Source organism: Vitis riparia, chromosome 15 (assembly GCF_004353265.1).
Source record: "Vitis riparia cultivar Riparia Gloire de Montpellier isolate 1030 chromosome 15, EGFV_Vit.rip_1.0, whole genome shotgun sequence".
NCBI lineage: Eukaryota > Viridiplantae > Streptophyta > Magnoliopsida > Vitales > Vitaceae > Vitis > Vitis riparia.
The window spans coordinates 4889144-4910853 of NC_048445.1; the positions used below are offsets into that span (position 1 = coordinate 4889144).

General features: G+C 37.1%; 1 protein-coding gene across 2 annotated transcripts in view; it reads right to left on the minus strand.

Annotated features, from left to right (window-relative positions):
* The window catches only part of LOC117932175 (BEACH domain-containing protein C2), a 64374-nt gene that overhangs the window by 21444 nt on the left and 21220 nt on the right, over positions 1-21710 (minus strand). For both annotated transcript variants that reach the window (XM_034853280.1, XM_034853281.1), the window contains exons 5-13: positions 18934-19068; positions 18738-18842; positions 18426-18539; positions 15101-15177; positions 9045-9126; positions 7028-7357; positions 2863-3482; positions 483-567; positions 68-262 (exon numbers count right to left, since the gene is read on the minus strand). In XM_034853280.1, the coding sequence (XP_034709171.1) occupies positions 68-262; positions 483-567; positions 2863-3482; positions 7028-7357; positions 9045-9126; positions 15101-15177; positions 18426-18539; positions 18738-18842; positions 18934-19068 (1743 nt within the window). The remainder of the gene's footprint in view (positions 1-67; positions 263-482; positions 568-2862; positions 3483-7027; positions 7358-9044; positions 9127-15100; positions 15178-18425; positions 18540-18737; positions 18843-18933; positions 19069-21710) is intronic.

Here is a 21710-nt window from a genome sequence, read left to right on the forward strand (position 1 = left end):
TTCCAAAAAAAGGAACAAACAAACAAACAAAAAGGGGAAAACGAAAAGCAGAGTTCATTCCAGTAACCTCTATAGGCAATGCATCTGCTGCCAATGCACGGTCATCGACAATCAGAGGATTGAGACCATCTGCAGTAGCAAGTTCATGAATTCCAGCCAGAAGTGGCCGCCACCTTCTCAAAATGGCAACAAATGGCGGTAAAATAGCTTCTAAGTACTGTTTGCGAAGTGGCTTTCTGTCCCTGCTAACTGCATGCCACACCTGCATCAGATAGGTCATAATAATGTACTTAGATAAACAATTACCTCCAATAAGGGTGACACCAGCAGTGTGGCACCATTTCCATGGAGCAAGTGAAAGGAGAGCAATATTCAATTTTCACAAGAAAAATTCAGAGTTCGACAGAGATGGCATCAATGAACAGCATGAAACAAAGTTAATAAATTATTTATATATCAGGCAAGCAAAATCTGAAACTAACCTCAGAGTAAAGGACGCAAGATGCAACCAACACTCTTTGTCTCTTGGACTCTGAAATTGGCATGTTTAGAACAGGTGAAAGAACACTGTGCATCATTAACTACAAATTAGCTTAATGTATCCATACTAAATATAGCACAACTGTATTTGCAACCAAAGAATCAATACTAGCCAATATAAGTACAATTTGATCAAAATTATTTTACAAGAGATAGCTACTATTCATTTTAGAAACTGTATAACTTCCATTTAAATAAATTAATAAATGATACCCACACACACAAAAGCATACCATTATGAATACGTGTGTGCACTTGTCTCTATGTGTGCATAATTGATATTAGTTCTTCTAGTTCTTTTTTTTTAAAAAAAAATTGTTTTATTCATACTTCGTGAGAATCTCATGTGTATAACTGATATTAGTTCTTCTATTTTTATTTTCATTTTTTAAATTTGTTTTATTCATACTACATGAGAATCTCTCACCAAAATAAACATATTGTATGGAACATGCTGGTCTACTTAAAACAATTATTATCATTTAATATTTAGGTTATGCTTTATGAAAGGTACGGAAGTAAGCCGTAGGCATTATTCTTAGTGGTAGAATTCAGAAATTGAGTAACTGTGGGGAGAAAGAAGTGTGCAAGTCAAATCTATATGCCCACACACTTTGTTTTAGTGCGTGCGTCTGAGAGAGAGAGAAAGAGAAAGAGAGAGAGAGAGAGAGAGACTATGGGATCAAGATATGCCCAGCATCTGCACTGCTGTGTACATCGGTGCATCTCCTTTTAGGTGCTTTTAATATCTTTTCTCTTTTGCCTATCAAAAAAACATGTATCTGTACTGCTTAACTAAATTTTTCACAATGAGGGAAATTAGAAGACATGGCTAAGCCTGAGCAGGTGACAGAAATGCATTTTCAGGGTTGTCTAATAATGCACATTAAGAAGAAGAAGACAATGATGAGTAGGACTAGCCATACTTTACGTAACATGTTAAGAAAAAATTGTGAGATTTTGTAGTGGAGATATGAAATTTTGGGGTTCTGTGGAACTATGAAAGATATATTAAAATATTTGCATTGGCAAAAACCCTCTAGTAGTTGTAGGAGATGTTAAAATGATATTTTGCCAATTGACATGATTTTGAACAAACATAATCAAACCTAAATGAGGCTAAAGAAAGTTGGATGCTTCAGAGGGAGAACATGAAAATCGAAGGAAATAAAACTATGTTAGAGATATGTTGAGTCATCTCTCAAGTTTGAAATGAAGATACAACTTTGGCTGGATAATGAGGAAAAAAGTGTCAAAGTCATGTCACCTACCCCGGAAAGCTACATGAGATTCCACGAATGTCTAATGCAGTAATACTAATAACAAAAAGTATATAATGTTTTCACCATCAGATGCACAGCATGAATCCATGCTTTTTAACAACACGAATTTCAGGATATGGTAGAATTGGGCCGTTGACTGATTAAATCTAGAATACAAAATGAAAAGAATGAAACGCTCTGCAAAGATATTTAATAGTAATACCCATAAAAGAATAAAAATAAAATAATGACAAACAAGAGAAATAAGAAGAGGAGAAAAGAAGTTTGATTAAAAAAATATGTTGTCCCTGGTTAGGGTCATTTAGCAGATGTCCTTTAAACTGTTATGAGTGGGACAGTTCAAAAACTGAGAGTAACTCAGTTGAGAAATGCATATCGGCAAGGCCAGAGATGGTCAGGGTCATTTTGTAGATGTCCTTTAAACTGTTATGAGTGGGACAGTTCATAACCTAAGAGTAACTTAATTGAGAAATGCATATTGGCAAGGCCAGGGATAGATTAGGTGCAAGAAAGATTATTGTCAATATATACAGGATGGACAGGATGGGCTAACATCAATCTACCATCCGATTGTATACCATGGAACTGTTATAACAATAAGCCTACATTTATATATGGTTGGTTCCTTACTTAAAAGTTTAAACTTTTGAGTTAAATTGATGTTTAACCTGGTAACAAAGACTTGGTATTTAAAACTTGTTTTTTGTTTATTTTCCATTATTCACCCAAATAAGAGGAGGTAGCACTTGAGACCATATGTTAAGGTTGTGCTTCTGATTCATGGCAGATACTTCAGGTTTTCTTCATGATTATACAGATCAAGGTTGTCCAACAGCATCTATATATACTTATGAGTTCATGAAGAAACTAATCTTTGGAAATTTATGCATATTTGCCACTAACATATAAAAAACATGAATATTCAATTATTGTGCAGCAGTTTTAATCTCTACAAACAGTTAAACACCACCTTAAGTTTTAAAGAAAACTAAGGCAAAGGAAATGCCTCAATCAAATTTCTGGTAAATTTATCAAGTACCTCCACAATAATGCCGATCGTGGTTTCCTAGTTGACATCCGAGCGTTGTTATCTAAAGACATCATGTTGCCTGCTTGTCGACATAATCCCTCGGACATTCTATCCTCAAAGCTTACATTCCTCATAAGCATACTATCTGCACCATCATCCTCTTCCCTCATTGAAACAAGCACCATACGTAGCATGCATAAGAATGGTTGGTCACTGTCCAGCAACTGGTAAAGTGCTGCCATTCCTCCCATTCCAGTACCTGATCCTCCTCCTATACCAAGACCACCACCAAGTCCAGACTCGTCTAACAATAATGCTTGGAGCATGGTAACTGACTTCTTTACTAAGGGAAGTTCAATCCAGTGCCCATTTGCATCTTTTTCTAAAGTAGACTTCCAAGATTCCCATCCATTACCACCACCACCAAAGACAGCTGTTGTTGAAGACCCAACTCCATACCACAACCGGCTCCTATATTTCCAACCCTCAACTAAATCCATAGCACAACTCCCATATGAAACAAAAGCACAGGAAACGGATTCATAAGGTTCTGCTGCAGCAGCAGCAGTAAGGCGCTCCATCACTGATGCAGAAATTTGCCCATTTGCATCAGCCATTGAAGCAAGCACCTGATTGAAATCTTAAATAGTGTAAGTTGGAAGGAGAACTGGATGCACATGGGAACAAAATATCATAAGAAGAAAATAGAGGAAGATATGACAAATAAAACTACCACCATTGTTAAAATAATGTCCTCAGGCAGAACATGAAGTTAGAAACTGGGAAAAACATGAAATGAACTACAGCAATGACAGGCATTTGCATGACATTAATTAAATATCAAGCATAAAACGCTCCCTTCCAACTAAAAGCATAAAGCCATGCAAATAAGCACAGCACTAAAATTCTTCCTTCTCCCTGAAACGTGTGGCCAAAACAAAATATCTATGACTTTAAATTGGGTCGACCAACCTCAGAAATATCATTCATTAGAAATGAACCCAGCCCAGGATGACCGACATCCATCACCACCAACTCTCCAACCAAAGAAAGACTGATTGACCAGTTAATCCACACAGGTATCAGCTTCTTCCTAAGTACCACCCTACATTTTTCTGCCAACACATTTGCTCCCGGCTCATCCTAACCATTCCTGCTTTTAGGCTCAGATTTTTCTCCTCCCTACATAAATACGTCACCAGTATCTACAAGTCCAGCTCCAAAGATAACCTTTTCAAACCCAAGTCAGCTTTAGGTCATTGGGATAAAATTTTCTCTTCCCCCACCTAACCATACACACTGATTAAGTGGCTTAAGTTCAACAATGATGGGTGTTTAATAGGCAACTCAATGGAGGGTGGTCAGGAGGGTGGCTTTGTAATGCCAAATGCAAATGGATGTGGCTTTGATCACTGGTGCAAGGTTTCCAATTAAAAGCAGCTCCTGTATTCCACTATCAGATTTCAGCTTTCTCTCAGGTCTAGGGTTTCTGATTAAGAGTATATCTGTATCCCACAACTAGATGGGGGCCATGGTTCAATGTTTCCAAGACATATTCCAAATCCTAGAGTCAACTGCATAGAGAGGGATACCACTCTTCCCACTGATGAATTTATCTGTTTCTATACTCCAGATGAAATGCCCCAGGGAAAATTAAAGAGTGGTATTCCCAAACCATACATCTAAGAGTTTTCTGTACACTCCCCCAATCGCTAGACACTTCTCCTTCCCCCCTATCCCCAAGGAGCTATCCCAAAGGAGCCTAGCAAACAGCAATGTGATCCCCAACAAAATCAAAACAACAGGAGTGGCAGCAAACTCCTTAGTTACAGAGACCAATAAAGAGGTCAAGAAACAAATATAATTCCTTATGTAGAAGAGCTCTGTCTCTCCTCAAATATTCTAGCATTTCCCAGTCCATATAAGACAGAGTAGGTTGTAGAGCATAAGCCATTGAACACTACTACCTATAATCATATACACATTATTTTTCATGCCCCAACATTCAAGTATTTGAGGGAGTCATGCATTTGCCAAAACTTTTAGGGCACAAAGAAGATTTTTGACATTTCTAATAACTTTCCCAATGAATATGATAATACTTAAAATATCTACATGAAAACCACATGTAAACTAATGGATGTCCCATGCTCTAAACTAATGGATGTCCCAAGCTCAGCCTTACTAGCCAGGTCAGCATGCCAACAAGTAAGAGCACCTTACTTTGAAAACAGAGATCAAGACAGATTTCAGGTATGCACAACTACAAAAACTTCATCCTAATAAATTGCTAGCACACAAGAAGGTAAATACTAATGATTTGCTACAATTGAGAATACCTTACAAAACTCTTAGTCCTGACATTTGTAAGTTGTGCATGAAGCATGAAGAATCAGCAAATCATCTTGATGTAGGACAACCCTAGGATGGTTGCCTACACTCAAGGGTAGGTGGGCTAGGGTTTATTTTTAGGGTGTAAGGAGAGGAACAAGGAATAAACTTTATGGTAGAGAAAATTATAAGATAAGAAATAGAGAGAAAGAAGAAACAATGAAGAAGAGATGGAAAACCTTAGAGTCTCACTAAGGCCTTCTAGGAGTCTCACCTAGAAGAAAATCAATGGAGTCTCACCATTGAGGATTGCAACCTTGCAATGAAAGAAAGTATAATATTATTCATCAAAATTCATTCCTTTGATTTACATTGATTAGCCTATTTATAGGCTTCTCTAAGAAATTCAAAGTCTACTAGGACTCTAATAACCTATTCTACTAGGACTCTAATAACCTATCATGACTCAAATTCTAATTATATCATAACTCAACTAGCTAATCCTAATTAGACTCCAACAAATACCAATCCTAATTTAATTCCAAGTAATAATAATCCTACTTTAATTACAATTAATACTAATTCCCTTTCTTGATATATATCTTGAATATTCATCCTCATCAATTCCCCCTGACTTGAAAAAAACTCGACCTCGAGTTTTAGTGATTTTCCACGATCAATTGAAATTCCGAGCAATGCCTTCCACCCTTTCTTTCCTCGTCGTCTCTTTCCCATGGTAAGACAAGATCTCAAGATCTCTTGAACTTTGTAAGGAGAGGAACAAGGAATAAACTCTATGGTAGAGAAAATTATAAGATAAGAAATAGAGAGAAATAAGAAACAATGAAGAAAAGATGGAAAACCTTAGAGTCTCACTAAGGCCTTCTAGGAGTCTCACCTAGAAGAAAATCAATGGAGTCTCACCATTGAGGGATTGCAACCTTGCAATGAAAGAAAGTATAATATTATTCATCAAAATTCATTCCTTTGATTTACATTGATTAGCCTATTTATAGGCTTCTCTAAGAAATTCAAAGTCTACTAGGACTCTAATAACCTATCATGACTCAAATTCTAATTATATTATAACTCAACTAGCTAATCCTAATTAGACTCCAACAAATACCAATCCTAATTTAATTCCAAGTAATAATAATCCTACTTTAATTACAATTAATACTAATTCCCTTTCTTGATATATATCTTGAATATTCATCCTCATCACATCTTTTCCTACATTGCTCTTTGACAATGGGGTTGTAGCACAGATTATTTCAGGTGGCCAAGATGGACTGGGTTCCCCCCAAGAGCATTTCCGACATGTTGTCCATCAATTATAAGGGTTTTGGTTTATCTAAGAGAGAGATAGTTTTGTGGCAAGCTGCGTGCATTGCTTTAATTTGGGTTGTGTGGCAGGAGAGAAATGCAAGGATATTTGAGATTAAAGCAAGGAATTCAGAGAATCTTTGAGATTCTATTCATTTCCTTGCTTCTCTTTGGGCTTTTTATTCCAAGGATTTTAAGAGGATTCCCCTTAATGTGTTACAACTTGATTGGATAGCAATGTGTAATTCCAATGGGTTGGTATAATCTAGAGAGATTGTTTGTTTTTATATTGTATTTTCTTGTTTTTGTATTCCTGTAGTTTAGTTCTTCTTTGGTGGGAGGATTCCTCATCCTTCTCTTCTATTTCTTTTTTGTATCAATATATCTCTTTGTCGTTTCCTATCAAAAAATAAATAAACTGCTAGTACATAACAAATACTCCATATGGCCAGATAAAAGCTAAAATGAATTGCATGTACTTGTGAATATTTATATGTTAAGAAAACTGCATACATACATCAAGAGGGACTCCTCCAGAGCCACCAGATAATGATTTGCGGTTGCCAACAGCTTCTGTAGAGTCTTCACCAATTGTTTTGAATGAATTTGAGTAGTTACTGAGAGGAGAAACAAGTGACAGGGGTGATACAGAACCATCCACAGAATGTGAAGCACAAGATAGCTTGCTTTGCAGCCGTAAATGATCTTCAACGAGCATTAGAATCACAATTGAATTCTCTACCAAAGCCACAGAGAGCTGAGCAGCATTCTCTGCTTCTGCCTTGGCATCTTTTGGTGACAAACCCTCTGCTGCAACACCAGCAGCTGCTGCAGCAATAACTTGAGTCTGTAGAACAAGAAAATCTGGATGTAGACATTATTGCAGTTTTTCCCTTTTATCCAACAAGAAACAATGACAATTATATGAGAAGCTTTCAAAATGTGAGTGGAACCAGCATTTCTTGGCAAAGGAAGGTGTTGATTGGTACAATAGAGGTCAAAACTGCCATCATACATAACACCATTCCTAAGGATGACAGCCACCATCAAGGCTACTGAAGTTGATACTAGTTGGTGACGATGGATCCCACATTATTGGTTTGGGGATTGAGCATGGAAACTTCTGCTGGGCAAACATAGCCATTTGGCCAGCTGAAGTGAGACTTGGATGGTGGTTTGCAACTGAGAATGAAGGACCATAGGCAGTGGTGAGGCAATGGCTATTTTATGGGGGTTTGAGAGAAGGAGATGGTTTCATGCAGATGCAGGTTTAAGAGAGGATGATGCTGAAGGTAATAGAGTTGGATTTATTGGTCCATACTGGTAGAGGTGGGAGAATGAGGGTTGAAAGGAAAGGAGACTCTAGTTGGGAAAGGCAATTGATCACAGGATGGAGGTTGTGTTGGATTTACTGAAAAATGGTAGTCAGGTAACGAAGAAGTTGATGGTGGTTGGGAACTTTAGTGGAGACAGGAAATCAGTAGTAGGAACCTACAGCTGTGATGAGCAGATGTGCATTTGGTGATGATCTGTTGCAGTTTTGAACCAAACACACTTTGCTGATCTTTCAAGCCAGAAGATGATAGTGGTGGGGGTAATTGACACATTTAAGCCTGAATACACAGTGGTGATAGCTATAGCAGCTGGTGGCAGCATCAATGATCAGTGTAGTATCTGAGAATGATTAAGTTCATGAAAGGCAAGGTACAGCTGAAGCTTGAAGGTGTGTTTTTGAATATTTATTGAAATGTCAATCTCTCTAATCTGTATCTCGAATAGGCATAACCACATAAGCATTCATATTTTTATCCAAGATTTCCATTTTTCTTCCATGTGATTGTTCAGTCAATAACTTAATCATACTTTCATAACCTAGTCATGCTAACTAATATAGGCATTTTATTCCTTGCTTGCAGGATGAAGATCTAAAATCCTCTAGTTGAAACTCTAGTACAGGAGTATAAGGGGGAAAAAACCACAACAACAACAACTAAAAAGGTAGAAAGAGAGATCAACAGCAATGGCTAGAAGTTTCACAAAACCAAGAATTTCAAAGATCCTGAAATTACAAAACTAAATAAACAAAATAAAAAGGGGACAGAACTTTGGCTTGAAGAAATTAATAGTGCATGGATAGGTACTGCATTCAGCATTCACAAGTAACTCGGGTAATTTCTTCATAGTAAAAAAAAAACATGTAACATAAGATTGATTTCTATGAGAATTGAATAAGACATAAATTGATAAACAAACAAAAATAATTAGCACTGCCAGAATCTTTTAGCACAAAAAAGGGGTGTTAGGAAAGCTCCAATTTAACATCAAAATTAAAAACTGATCCTCAGGGGATTGAAAGGGGGGAAAAGCCCCACCCTGGTCAACAAGGGAAAACAATTTGGGATTCATATCATAAATTCATCACAAAAGGGTGTGTATGCACTTCACTATTAATCAACCATAAAAAATATTGACACAAACTGATGCAAAGTTTCTGAAAAACAAGGAAACTGTAGTTTTAAGCAAAAGAAAATTACCTGAACCTGCAGTTCTCTGGCAGAAAAGTCTAACAAGCCACCCATGAGCCTTCTTTTGAATATAGGCAATGATTCCTCACGTCTTCAGAATATGAAAATAAAAATAATCAGGTAATCAATGCTCAATTGATGTGTATGATGTCAAGATGAAGTCTATAGTAACTTTTACTTAAGAGTTCTTATATTAAGATAAAGAAACAACAACAGAAAGCTATGGTAAAACATATTTCCAGAAACAAACTTCTAAGAAAAATATTTGCCCAAGTTTTTCTAAACAACTAATAAAGTATCATGTTTAAATTAGACAAAGAACTCAAGAAAGGCAATTTCTCACCATGAAAGATTGTGGTTGATTTTAGAAAGAGGAATCCCTTTCATTAGATTTGAGCAATATGTAGGTTTTCTTGCATAGCTTATTGAAGGGATATATATATATATATATATTAGTAACAAACAGAATGGGTATTATTAATTAAGGGAAAAAGTCCAAAGATGACAGAACATCATACATTTTTTAAAAAAAATAGGTAAACAAAGAAAATATACTAAAAGCGCTTGGAAAAGGCGCACAAAGTACACATGGAGTATACAAGTAGCAGCCAAATACAAGCAAAGGAAAGAGAGGCAACAAACCAACACCCAAATGGAAAGACATCAGCCTAAAGCCTAGAAAAACAAGAAACCATAAATAACCAACATTTGGGTGAGAGCAACTTGAAACACCACCGTTTTTCCTTGCTAGACAAACTAACACTAAGAAGCTACACCCACCAAACACAACCCTAACAACTAAACCTATAAGGTCACTTACAAACCAACTCCCATCCACTGCTCCGGTTTTTCTCTTTTTTGTTTGAATTGCAGAATTAACCGAGCACTCCAAATTTCGAAGCTCCTTAACCAGACAAGATGTGGAAGGGGGCCTCCTCTTCACAACCGAAACTCTGCACCGCTTTCTAGATTCCAATTTTCTCAACAGGGACGTAATTTCCTACCCATTCCCATCCACTAGCAAACCCATAAACTTGCTAAACGAAATGAATTTTTGATAGGAGAGATCAAAGAGGCTCTTTTCTTTCGACAGGCCCCTACTAGGGCTCTCAAAACCCGAAGCCCCCTCCTCAACACTCTACTCAAGGGTTGCAGTCTTGAAAACCTTGGGACGGTTCTCTGGGGCTTCCATAGCCACATCATCGCTAGATAACATACGTAAATGCTTGTAAATGTCTTAAAAAATACCTCCATCTTTCTCCCTCCAAGACATCAAACTATCAATCCTCCCTAAAGAACAACCCTCATCATTAGACAAAGAAAAAGTCAAAGAAAAAGACCTTCCTCCCATCGAACCATCTAGAACTGAAGACTTACAAGTGAGATGTTCTGCTGAAAAGCTTGTCGCTTTCTCCACAAGGGCCCTGTCAATTAGCAAGAGGCGAAGAGACGAGGATGAAGGCAAAGGAACCCCACCAACATCAACGGGGCCATCGTCTGCAACATCTGGAAACCTTGAAGTTTTGTCGAGAAGGGCTCCATCGGCGAGTGAGGCACACAAAGACATCACCCTAACTTCTCTAGCAGAGCACAAGACTGAGCTATCATCTTTAAGCCCTAAAGAGACCCATTCCAGAATGACCTTTACCAATGAACCCACATTCCGCTCCAGAACAAGCCTAAAAAGAGGGCTCTTTAGGCCTGCTAAATTGGGATTCTGAAAGCCCATAAGAAAAGTGGCCTAAAACCTCCAAAGCCCCACATCCCACATCTACCCTAAGTTTAGCCCCACAAGCTTCGACAACAATCAAACCTCCCTTCCCCTCTGCACAATTCTCTGCCACAACCCCCATCACCTCTTGAGAGACTGAGTCCCCTCCTGACTCAATCCTCCACTACTCGACACCTGCCCTATGCCATTTGCTTTACCTCTTTGACCAAGCAATAGAACATGCCCACTTCGATCACCAATGCGTGTCTCCCCACCCTCTTCATCCCTAACCTCTCGACTAAAGCATCTCTCACCTTAGATCACCTACCAAAGCCATGAAGAGGCCTCCCACCAAAGTTGGACTATGAAGCATGAAAGGTCCACCATGTTTTGAACTGAATTCCATTTCTTCCTTCCATCTATTCTCACCAACACCCTTGCCCATTGCTTATCACAAAGGAAGGTCTTCATCCACAACTAAAAACCACTATAGTTGTCTCCTAGTTTCCTAAACAACTCCCGACACCATAAATGCAAAGGAAGTCCTACCAATCTCACCCACACCTCCCTCACCCCCCCCCCCCCCCCCCCCCCCCCCCCCTCCTCAAACATCCTACTTTTGGATTCCATCAGACCAGATCCAAGAAAACATTTTTAAATTTCCTTGAACCCCTTGTAAGAACAACGTCCAAATTTGTTTCATCTTCAAATTCAAAGCAACATAAGGGCCCCCCTAGAGAAGAAACTTTCACTCCATTAACCACCCAACTTCTATCAATCCACCTCCTTAACTCAGGTAACTAAGGGTGAAAATTGGAGCCTTCCCCACACTTCCCCACCAAGCAGAGCTTCAAAACAGTTTCCATTGCCTTCACCCTCTCCTTGGTTAACTGAATCCACACTTAATCCCCTACAACCCTCTGCGACTTAGAAACCACATCAACAGAGGAGCCTTTCCCCAAACAATCCACTCCATTACCTAACACCAATGTTCTCTTCATCGTAGGAAAGCTCTGTCCCTCAGAATAAGGCAAAAGCCTCACCCCTAAAGATTGGAGCTTGTTAGCCAGGGTAGACCAGCCCTTCGGTGATTTAGGGAAAAACAAGTTAAATCTTTTTGCCTTCCCATCACAAACTGAGCAGAGAATAAGCCTCCCCACTTCGTTAGCACACCTCTCAAGCTTAAAAGCCCTTCCATTTTCTCTCCACACCTTATTACAAACCATTGTTTCTTCCTTTTTGTAACAAGCCTCTACTCTTTCAAGCAAGTTCCTTAGACTCACCTCCCCAAACCTGATATAACTAGAGCATCCTCTTCTCCTCTCCCCAATGACACCCTTAGCAAGTGCTTTTGATCAAGGTAACTCTTCCTCCATTTGAAAGGTATTATCATTTCCACATTGTTGTTGTCTTCCTAATTCTCTCCTCCACTGTATCCAACACCTTGAAAGATTTGTGGGAGGCTTCCAAATGGAGACCCAAATAGGTAGAGGGCAACTGCCCAATTCTAAAACCCAATGGCAAGGCTAAATCATCCAATAGCAACTCCCTTAATAGGAATTGTCTCACTTTTATCCAAATTAATTTTTAAGCATGATATCGCCTCAAGCCACATAAAAACTCAACTCAAATATCTCAACTGATCATGATTGGCATAAAAAAACAATCCTAGTGTCATCAGTAAACAAAAGTTGATCAATACATTCCTATGTTCATAGTTTATATTCATTACATTTGTTCATAATTCATATTCATTACAGTAAATTACTATGGAAACTATTTTCAAACGCTTCTCACTGATCTTGTTGTTTTCACAGTTTTCAAAACAATAATTCCAAAAGCATTAGTATGATCATCACTATCAGATCATTGATACCACCAATTTTCTAACTTGGATGACTTGTTTCATTATCATTACCAAACATGTTCAGATACAAAAAATGGTAAGAACAATCACCATTCTAGAAATGTAAACAGAACAAAATGAAATCTCATTTCCATTTCTACCATCAAATGTACCACAAGGAATATCGTTAAGGTACCAACTTTCCTAAAACCATATAGGCCCATAATGCATATGGACCCATGATTTATACTAAGCTAACACCCTTCTTCACCTCCAACCAAGTTAGGATATGGGTCTACAATGCATACTAGGCCAACACTCCCTCACGTGAGCCCAAATTAGTAGTGGTTACAAAGATAAACAGTAGGAGAGACTTGAACAAGACCTCTAGCTCTAATACGACGTTAAGCTACCAACTTTTCTAGAAGTTTTAACATGCTAGAATATGAACCCACAATATATATCAGCTTAACAATAACTCATATAAAATAACATCAGTATATATTTCTATTGAATGTATAAATTTCACTTTCAGTGGGTTAACTTAAATTTTTTGTTGGTATGCCTTAGGTAACCTAGGTCAACTAGATATTGGAGGTATAATTAAAGATCGTTATTGTACGAAGTTGAGAGCCTTTTCAAATATGGTTGAAAAGAACTTGGTGGCCATTACGCCAAAAATTTTTGCACTTGTGGAGGGCCTGTTGCAAGATACAACTCTGAGCCTATCCGATTTATGGGTGGAAGAGGGTTTGTTTATTATGATTTTTTGAGTGTCTAAATAGGAGAGAAGCAAAGTATCATGGGTGACTTTGATTTTGAATGTTGTTAGTAACTTGAATTGTTGGTTTTGCCAAATTTTAGATGTTCCTAGTAAGCCTGTTTGAGAACTAGTTTCCACACTTGACAACATGTTTGGTAATTTTTTTTCAAAAGATGGTTTTTCAAGAACTAGAAACAGGGTGTTTTCTAGAGCATATTTTAATTGTTTTCAATTCTTTTAACTTGTTCTTTGGGGAGCTATTTTAAAAAATAATTATACAAATATGAAAAATAATGAAAAACAAAGCACTACAAATAAAAGTTATTTTTAAGAAATACTTTGAAATATAGAAAACAGGTTGCCCAAACAGACTTTTATTCTAGAAAACATTAAAAAAATTGAAAATTGTTATTAAAAACTGTCTTTTGACAAGTATTTTCAAAAGCATTCCCAAACAAGCCCTTAAGGATTGCTCTCTATTAGGTTCGGCACTTAGTTAACAAAATAGAAGATCAGTTAACAAAAAAAGAAGCCAAACAGTGGGTTTCTTTCATGGGAAATTTTTCACCCACAACAATTGTTCAAAGTTTCTTTGACTTAAACATGTTACTATTACATCCTTGAATTATATTTCAAGAAGTATTTTTTTCTTTTTTCTTTTTTTCTTCCTTTTCTTCTTCATTTGCTTTTGTGAATGTTAGGAAGATTTTCTCATCCTTCATCCATCATTTGTACCAACATACTCATATCAATAAATTAGTGTGTTTATGATTTAAAAAAGAAATAGTATATACTTCTAGTGCATATATGCTTTTCCTGTTATTTTCAGGTAGTCGATGAACTAAACTGTCAACAATAGCTCATAGCCTCAACACATTGATAAATAAATAGTAGCAGATAATTTAACAAGAAAAACAAAAGCCAACAACAACAACAACCAATCTCAAGGAACTATGTTTCAGGTGATACAAGTACATATTTAGCATTACCTTTTTACCAAATGCAGAGAATCATGAAACTGTAAGAGCCTGCATTATAAGACTACATATTTAAACTTCAATTGATCCATTTCATGCTTCCATTCCACCTCATTTCAGAGTAAAATTAAAGATGAAGGGAAGGTTAATGGGAGTATGCCTAGTAAGATCCATGGTTTTGGATCTCATGTTAGTAAAAACAACTGGATTTTTTCAACAAGTGTGACTAATTTTTGCAATACATGCTTGAGGAACATTATTTCCCTCTACCTCAAAAAAGAAAAAAGTTTATAGTCAGGCTAACAATGTGTCAACCACATTACAAAACGAATACCGTACAAATGCATCACATTGCAGCATATTTCAGTGCACCCTGTAACTGATGTATCATTAGAAATTTAATAGAACGTGAAAATTTTCAAGTTACTTTACCACTATGTCATCAATAACTTATTCTGTACTGGCATATAATCCAAGTTCCTGGGGACACAAGTTGTGAGCTACAGAACTCAACTTGAAGAATGTACAGAGAATACTACAGCTAGAAATTCAAATAATTTACAAAGACAAGAGGGATATAGGATTCAACTTAGTTGAGATTTACCAGTATCTATCGGTGAACAGAACATAAAAAGAAATCAAACTTTGAATTAACTAATGTTGCTGACACTCATGAAACAAACTCTATGATACTCGATAACAAATTGCACATATCAAAAGAAACATTAATGAAACTTTACAGCAACTGCCAGAAATATATAGTGGTACCTGATGCGTTGGTCTCCTGTGCTAGAGCCCCCCACCATGGACAGCCATTCTGCACAATGAATTGTAGCTTCAATATCCTGTAGAAGGAAGTAATAACCAAACAATATAAATGAAACTCATCAAACTATAAATTGAAGATGATAGCATGTCCAAGCAACATCAAAGTAGAAGGATATAGAAAAAGAACAGATATATGCCTTGGATAATAGATTGGCTCCAAGCAAGTGCGCATAACTAAATTAAAGAGCTCCTATTCTTTTAAAAGTTTCCCCTATTCCTCTTTCCTGAAATTTTAATTGTTCTTAATTTTATTTTTATTTTCTGCAGTTTTCTTACTACTGTTGTACACGTGTATTGGGCATTTTAGCATTATACTACTTTTGTATGAGCAGCAAGTTTTTTTTTTTTTGGTCCAAAATAAAAATTAATTAATACCAAGTTAGAGGCACATGAGAAAGATGAGAAATCATTTCCAAATATACAAATTCTGATCAAAAGATCTCATGTATAAGACATCTTCTATACACCACATACAATTACACAAAAGAAGCAAAGTTCTGTTCTCCATAGAAATCAATGCATCTACAAAGGAGGTTGAAGCTTTGATCCAAGATTTATTGTTTTAAACCTTTATTTACACACCAAGTTCCAATTGAGCCAAATAACACTAAGAGTACCCTTCAAATATAAAGTTGTTGAGACCTAAAATGTAAATTAAGTCTCTTATCAAAGAGGAATAAAGGAGGAATAAAAGTAAATTACGTCTCATATCAACTCTATAATTCTCACTTATCCTTGAAAATCCTTGCATTTCTCTCCCGTCATATGATCCAAATCAAAAGTGGGGCAAGCAATTTTCCAAAGAGTTTTGCCTCCACATGTACTTCCCAAGCCTTTAAAGGAAATGGTCATCATGTCGCATATGCTCCTAAGAAGAACCTGATCCAGCTTGACCAAGTTGAATAATTTATGCCAAAGTGTCATAGCATCAAACAGTGTAAAAAAAAAATGATCCATCGTCTCACCACTCATACACATAGTGCAACAGTCAGGTCCAAGGGCTTTGTGAGGTCTTCTTACCTATAACAAGTCATTAGTGTCGACCTTCTTGTTGGACACAGTCAGTCAAAGCCCTTAACCTTAGGTGGGGCTATAGATTGCCATATGAATTTTGTTGGAGGGAAATGAACAGGAGCTGGTAAATTGAACAGGGCCAAAAGGAAGGATTTTACTGAAAATATACCTAAAGAATATAAATACCAAGCTCTCTTGTCAGGGACAGACAAAATCAAGTGCACACAATAAAGAGAAGACATTGATCTTTCCAAATCCTCTATCTCCACATTAGTGAGATTATGATGAAAGCTAAGATTTCAAGAAAAAGGAAAGAAGGTTCTAAGAACAAATGAGATAGAGAAGTTTCTAATTGTCACCAACTCTTAAAAGATTTGGAATTGAGAGCATAGAGGTTAATCTCCCCAACACAAGACCACTCAAAAGCAAATCCTTACCCCATTCCCTACCACAAAACAAATATGATATGAGAAATCCTGGAAAACTTAGGCAATGGTCTTCCAAGGGCATCGATATGACCACCTAACTAAAATGTTGTGACCCAACCATTTGGATGAGTTCCATAGAGGCTTAAAAATAACTTAAGCAAAAGTGCATCACTTTCCTAAGAAAACCTCTAAAGCCATTTCCCTAAGAGTGCTCTATTCCTTAAAGAAATCTTCCCCTAACCCAAACCCCTTTTTTTCTTGGGCTTGCACACCAGGTCCCAACCAATCAGATGGTCTCTCTTTCCCTCTCCTACCTAGACAATAAAAAATCTCTTAGAATTTTTCAATCTTTGTTGCCACTACTAATGGAATTTTGCACAACGAAAAGAAATAACTAGGAATGTGATATAAGAAAGATTGGATTCAGGCAATTCATCCACGTAAAGATAGAAAAGCTTTTTTCCAACCATCTAATCTCTGTGAAATTTTATCTACCACCAAATCCCAAAAAACACTAGCCTTTGGGATCCCCCCAGAGGGAGACCTAAATAGGTTAATGGCCATTGAAAAACCTTACATTTGACCAGTGAAACTAGTCTGGAAATCTGATTGTGGCTCATGTTAATCAGCTAAGTTCACAATCTGCTGAGATTGCTAACTTCACAACCACCTAGTTTCCAGTCCAGGTTAACCATCTATCAAAACTAATAGCATCAAACAGCACAAGACTACAAATCAAGATAAAAAATTTACGATACAGAAAACTTAATACCCCCTAACCTTATCAATAAATCAGAAATGGATATTGCTATTTGAAAGACAAACAAACATTCTTCACTAAAAGGACTTGTAATTGTTGGAAAAACAATTTCCCGACTTGAGAGCTTATTTGGGATCTATTTTCTAAACTTAACACTTTTCGTAATTTTTCGACAGAAAACAGTTTTTTGAGAACTTCTTTCAAGTTCTGAGAACATATTTTAATTGTTCTAAAAACTTGTTGTGTTCACTAGTTTTCTAAGAGTTGTTTTAGCAATTAATTGTACAAATATGAAGAATGATTAAAAACAAAGCATTACAGATAAAAATTATTTTTAAGAAATATTTGAAAACATAAAAAACCTGTTCAGACCACTTCAAGTTTTGAACATACTTTTGTTCCAAAAAAAATCAAAGAATTGTTTTTGAAAATTGTGCTCATAGACTGTTTTTTGAGAATTGTTTTCAAAAACATTTTCAAATAGACCCTAAGTTACTAGGATTTGAGCCTACAATGTATATCATGCTCTCCTTCAGCACCCACAACTAATATCATGCTATTAACAAAACCATCAACTCCAAAACATAGGCAATAGAAAAATATGTGTAGACATGTATGCACACAACCAAGATTCAACTTCCAATGAAATTTTTGTAATTTTGAGAATTTTTTGAAAATTGAAGTTTTTTAAGTTTTTAGAATTTCATATTGCTGACATGTTTATCCACAAAATTCCAATATTTCAAAATAATTATAGGATTTCCTTTAAGTGAAACCAGCCTAGAATCGGATGACAAGCTTGATCCTTAAAAACCCTACTAGAGGAATCAAAAGAATCATGCAAGCACCTATAGCACATATAGGTTTACAGATTATCAACACACATGGAGGAGTGTCAAGGACCAGGAATCAAAACAAATATCCAGGTCTTCCAGACTTAATAACAAATCTACAAGCATTTTTAAGTGTAAGTGTGTGTGTGTGTGTGTGTGTCTGAGAGAGAGAGAGAGAGAGAGAAAGAGAGAGGCAGACCAAAATGTGTATAAAACAGAAGAAAATTAACCTTCCAGCCGTCCTTCTGCCGCATTGAGTGCTCTAAAATGATAATCAGGAAATTGTGTATGAGGTCTTCTATGTCCCCAAAATTTGCAGAAGTTGAATCTTTATTTGAACCCATCTGCAGGAACAAGCAATACAACTAGAATATGAAAACAAGAACCCCAAAATACATTTAAACAAGCTAGAACAGTTTTTCAATAGTACAAAATGGAACTTCTCTAGCCTAATAAAATTACGTGTCCTGTTTTTCCCTGCATTTTGCAAATAAACAAGAAGTATGACAAGAGAAGCATCCCATATTGCATGGAGAATATACCTCATAATTGGAAATCAGGACCTCCAAAATCCACTCAGGCCACTCCTCCATTTTAGTAAGACTGCTTCTATTTTCTGGATGACTGCAAGCCAAAAACAGAAGATCCTGAAATCATATAGAAAGAAACAGTTCAGAAACTAAAAACCAAATCCACAAAGGGCCTTAATCAGGGCAATCGAAAACATGAAGATAATACCTGTATTGCTCGACTTTGCAATGCTCTAGATGCATAAGGAAGTGAACGCAGAAGAACCAACAAAAGCTGTAAATGCTCAAAGCGATGACCAGAATCATAAAAATTCAGCCCATCATCTGTTGAAGAAGCATTTATCTGCAATAAGAGAGGAAAAAGAAATGGGAAAACAATTCAGAATTCACATTCAATGTGAAGCAGCAGGGCTTAGCTAGAGTCGGCAGTATTCCTCTCAACTCTGAATCTTCAAGGATGTTTGTCCCTTTTAAAGATACAGTCGATTATATGAGGTACTTTAGGCAAGCATAACAAGGATCGCCCAAGTGGGGTTTCAGCCTTAGAACTCACTTTTAAGAAGAAACCACCCTTGCATTACTTTAAAATGCTTATAGATGAAAGAAACAAATGCATTTTTAAATTAATACCATGCTACTCGTTTGGTAAAAGGGAAGTAAAATATTACAATTAAACTTTATTCCTATGTTACCCTTGAAAGGCTTCAGACTATGTTTTCCCTTTAATTTACATGCCATAACCAATAAATTTTCATATTGGTTTTCATCATGGGGAACCAAGATATGAAAACATCCAAAAAGTCTACTTTGTAGATAATTGTCTTCCTAATCATGATAGCAACATGCCAAACCCCTCTTGATTTGGAGGACACACCCAATAATAATCCAACTATCAAAGGTAGGAGGAAGGATGCAACCCAGGTCTTGACCGAATTCTGCATCTGACTACTCTACCTCCACCCCTCACCTAAGAACAAGAACCACTCTTGGTTTTCTTTCAGATCTGGAAAGGCCTCTGACGAAGGATACATCTCAACTCACTCCCAGACTCTCCATGAAAGGGTTCATGCCTCCCTCTACAGCCCTACCCAGCCTGCAAAACACTTTCATCAATAAGATTAATAAAACAACGAAAAGGATCCCCCTGATGAAGCCCCCCTCTCACTAATAAAGAGACCTATTCAATTGCTATCAAGCAGAACAGGACTGAGAGGCCATTTGACCAAGGAAAAGCATACTTATGTCCAACTCCTCCATCTCTTCCCAGACCCCACCGTTTTTTATAGCACATAGACCCCATGGCATGTGTTCATAGGCCTTTTATAAATATAACTTACATACAGCCCCTGGAAAGCCATTCTTCAATCTAGAATCCAGCATGAATTTTTCTAGATACACTGCATATAATATCTGCCTTCCATCCCCAAAATCTTTTTTGAGTTTCTGAAAACAAGCTTGCCCACCACACTCTTCAATCCCTAAACAGGATTTCAGCCAACACCACATGCACACTACCCACTAAACTAATGGACTAGAGTCCTTGATATTCTGTATCCATCTTTTCTTAGGAACCAGGGTGATGGAAGCAGCATTCAAGCTCTTCTCAGAAACTCCATTCTGAGGGAACAAATAACTTTCCTTACCATCTCACATCCATCTAAGAGAAAAGCCACTGTCACCATATTAGGACCCAGAGCATCATCCCTGCTAAATTCTCAAGGCATCCACCACCCTCTGCTCCTGCCCAAACCTCCTCTCTTTTTTTTGATAGGCAAATGCAGAAATATATTAGAAAAGGGCACCTTGAGGTTAACCCAAAAGCATACAGGGGGTATACAAGAGGCACCTTAAGGCACAAACAAAAGAAGAGAAGATACAAAACCATCCCTCATCTAGCGCCTAGCCAATAAAAAAAACTAAGTAAAGGAAGAGGACCTTCATTTACAGCCGACTTAGTCCACAACCAAAGATTACAAACAAAAGAATTTTTCAACCTATGAATCGAAAAATCCTCATTATCAAAGGCAATCCTATTTCTTTCCTTCCAAACCGCCCAAAAAAGGCACAAAGGGGCTGCCTTCCACACCTTTCTACGCTTCTTGCCCAAGTTAAAGCCCCGCCATCCAATAAGGGTATCTCTAACCGAAAAAGGGAGGACCCAAGTAACTCCAAAAAGGGCAAACAATAACTCCCATAAAGCTCTTGCCCTGGTGCAATGCATAAGAATATGATCAATGGACTCCTCTTCCTCACAGCAAAGGAAACATCTATTAGCACTCCTCTCTTACCACTCCTCATCCAGATCCTCAATTCTCAACAGAAACCATTGCATTTTAAGAAAACCCATCCTCCCAGTGTAGGTCCCCCTTGTTGAGTTTTACCTCATAATTTCTGAGCAACTCCTGCATACCTTGTTAATAAGTAAAACATTGCCGTTTTTTCATCAATGAGAAAAGTACAAGGACAGCAGAGGTTTCCTTCATAAAGAAGAGAAAGTACAGGAGAAAAATGAAACGCCTGCCAGTATCTATAACAAAAACCTCCAATCACCATCTATCCAGGATGCCAATATGTCCCAAATAACTCCACTTGAGAGGAGGTTCCCTAATTGGGTAACTTATTGGCTTCATGATACACCCAATTAGATTCCTGGTTGTAGGTGAAGAACAAAATCTCTGACCAGTTTTAGATTCGCCAAATGCAATGAGGACACGTCCACGGTCCACCACTTTCAATGGAGGGCCAAGCTATTCCTCAGTCTTTTCTTATAAGTAAAATAAAATCCACTCAAAAACACTAGAGGCAAAACCCAAGTATACAAAGAACATAGAAAATCATCCAACACAAGATGAGAGAATGAAGAAATAAATTATATAGAGGTACAAGCAATAAAGATAGAAAAATCCCCTTCTATAAAGATGTTTGAAAAAACCCACACCAAGGCTTTTTTCCAATCAAATGGTGCTAACATCTCAATCTCAATGG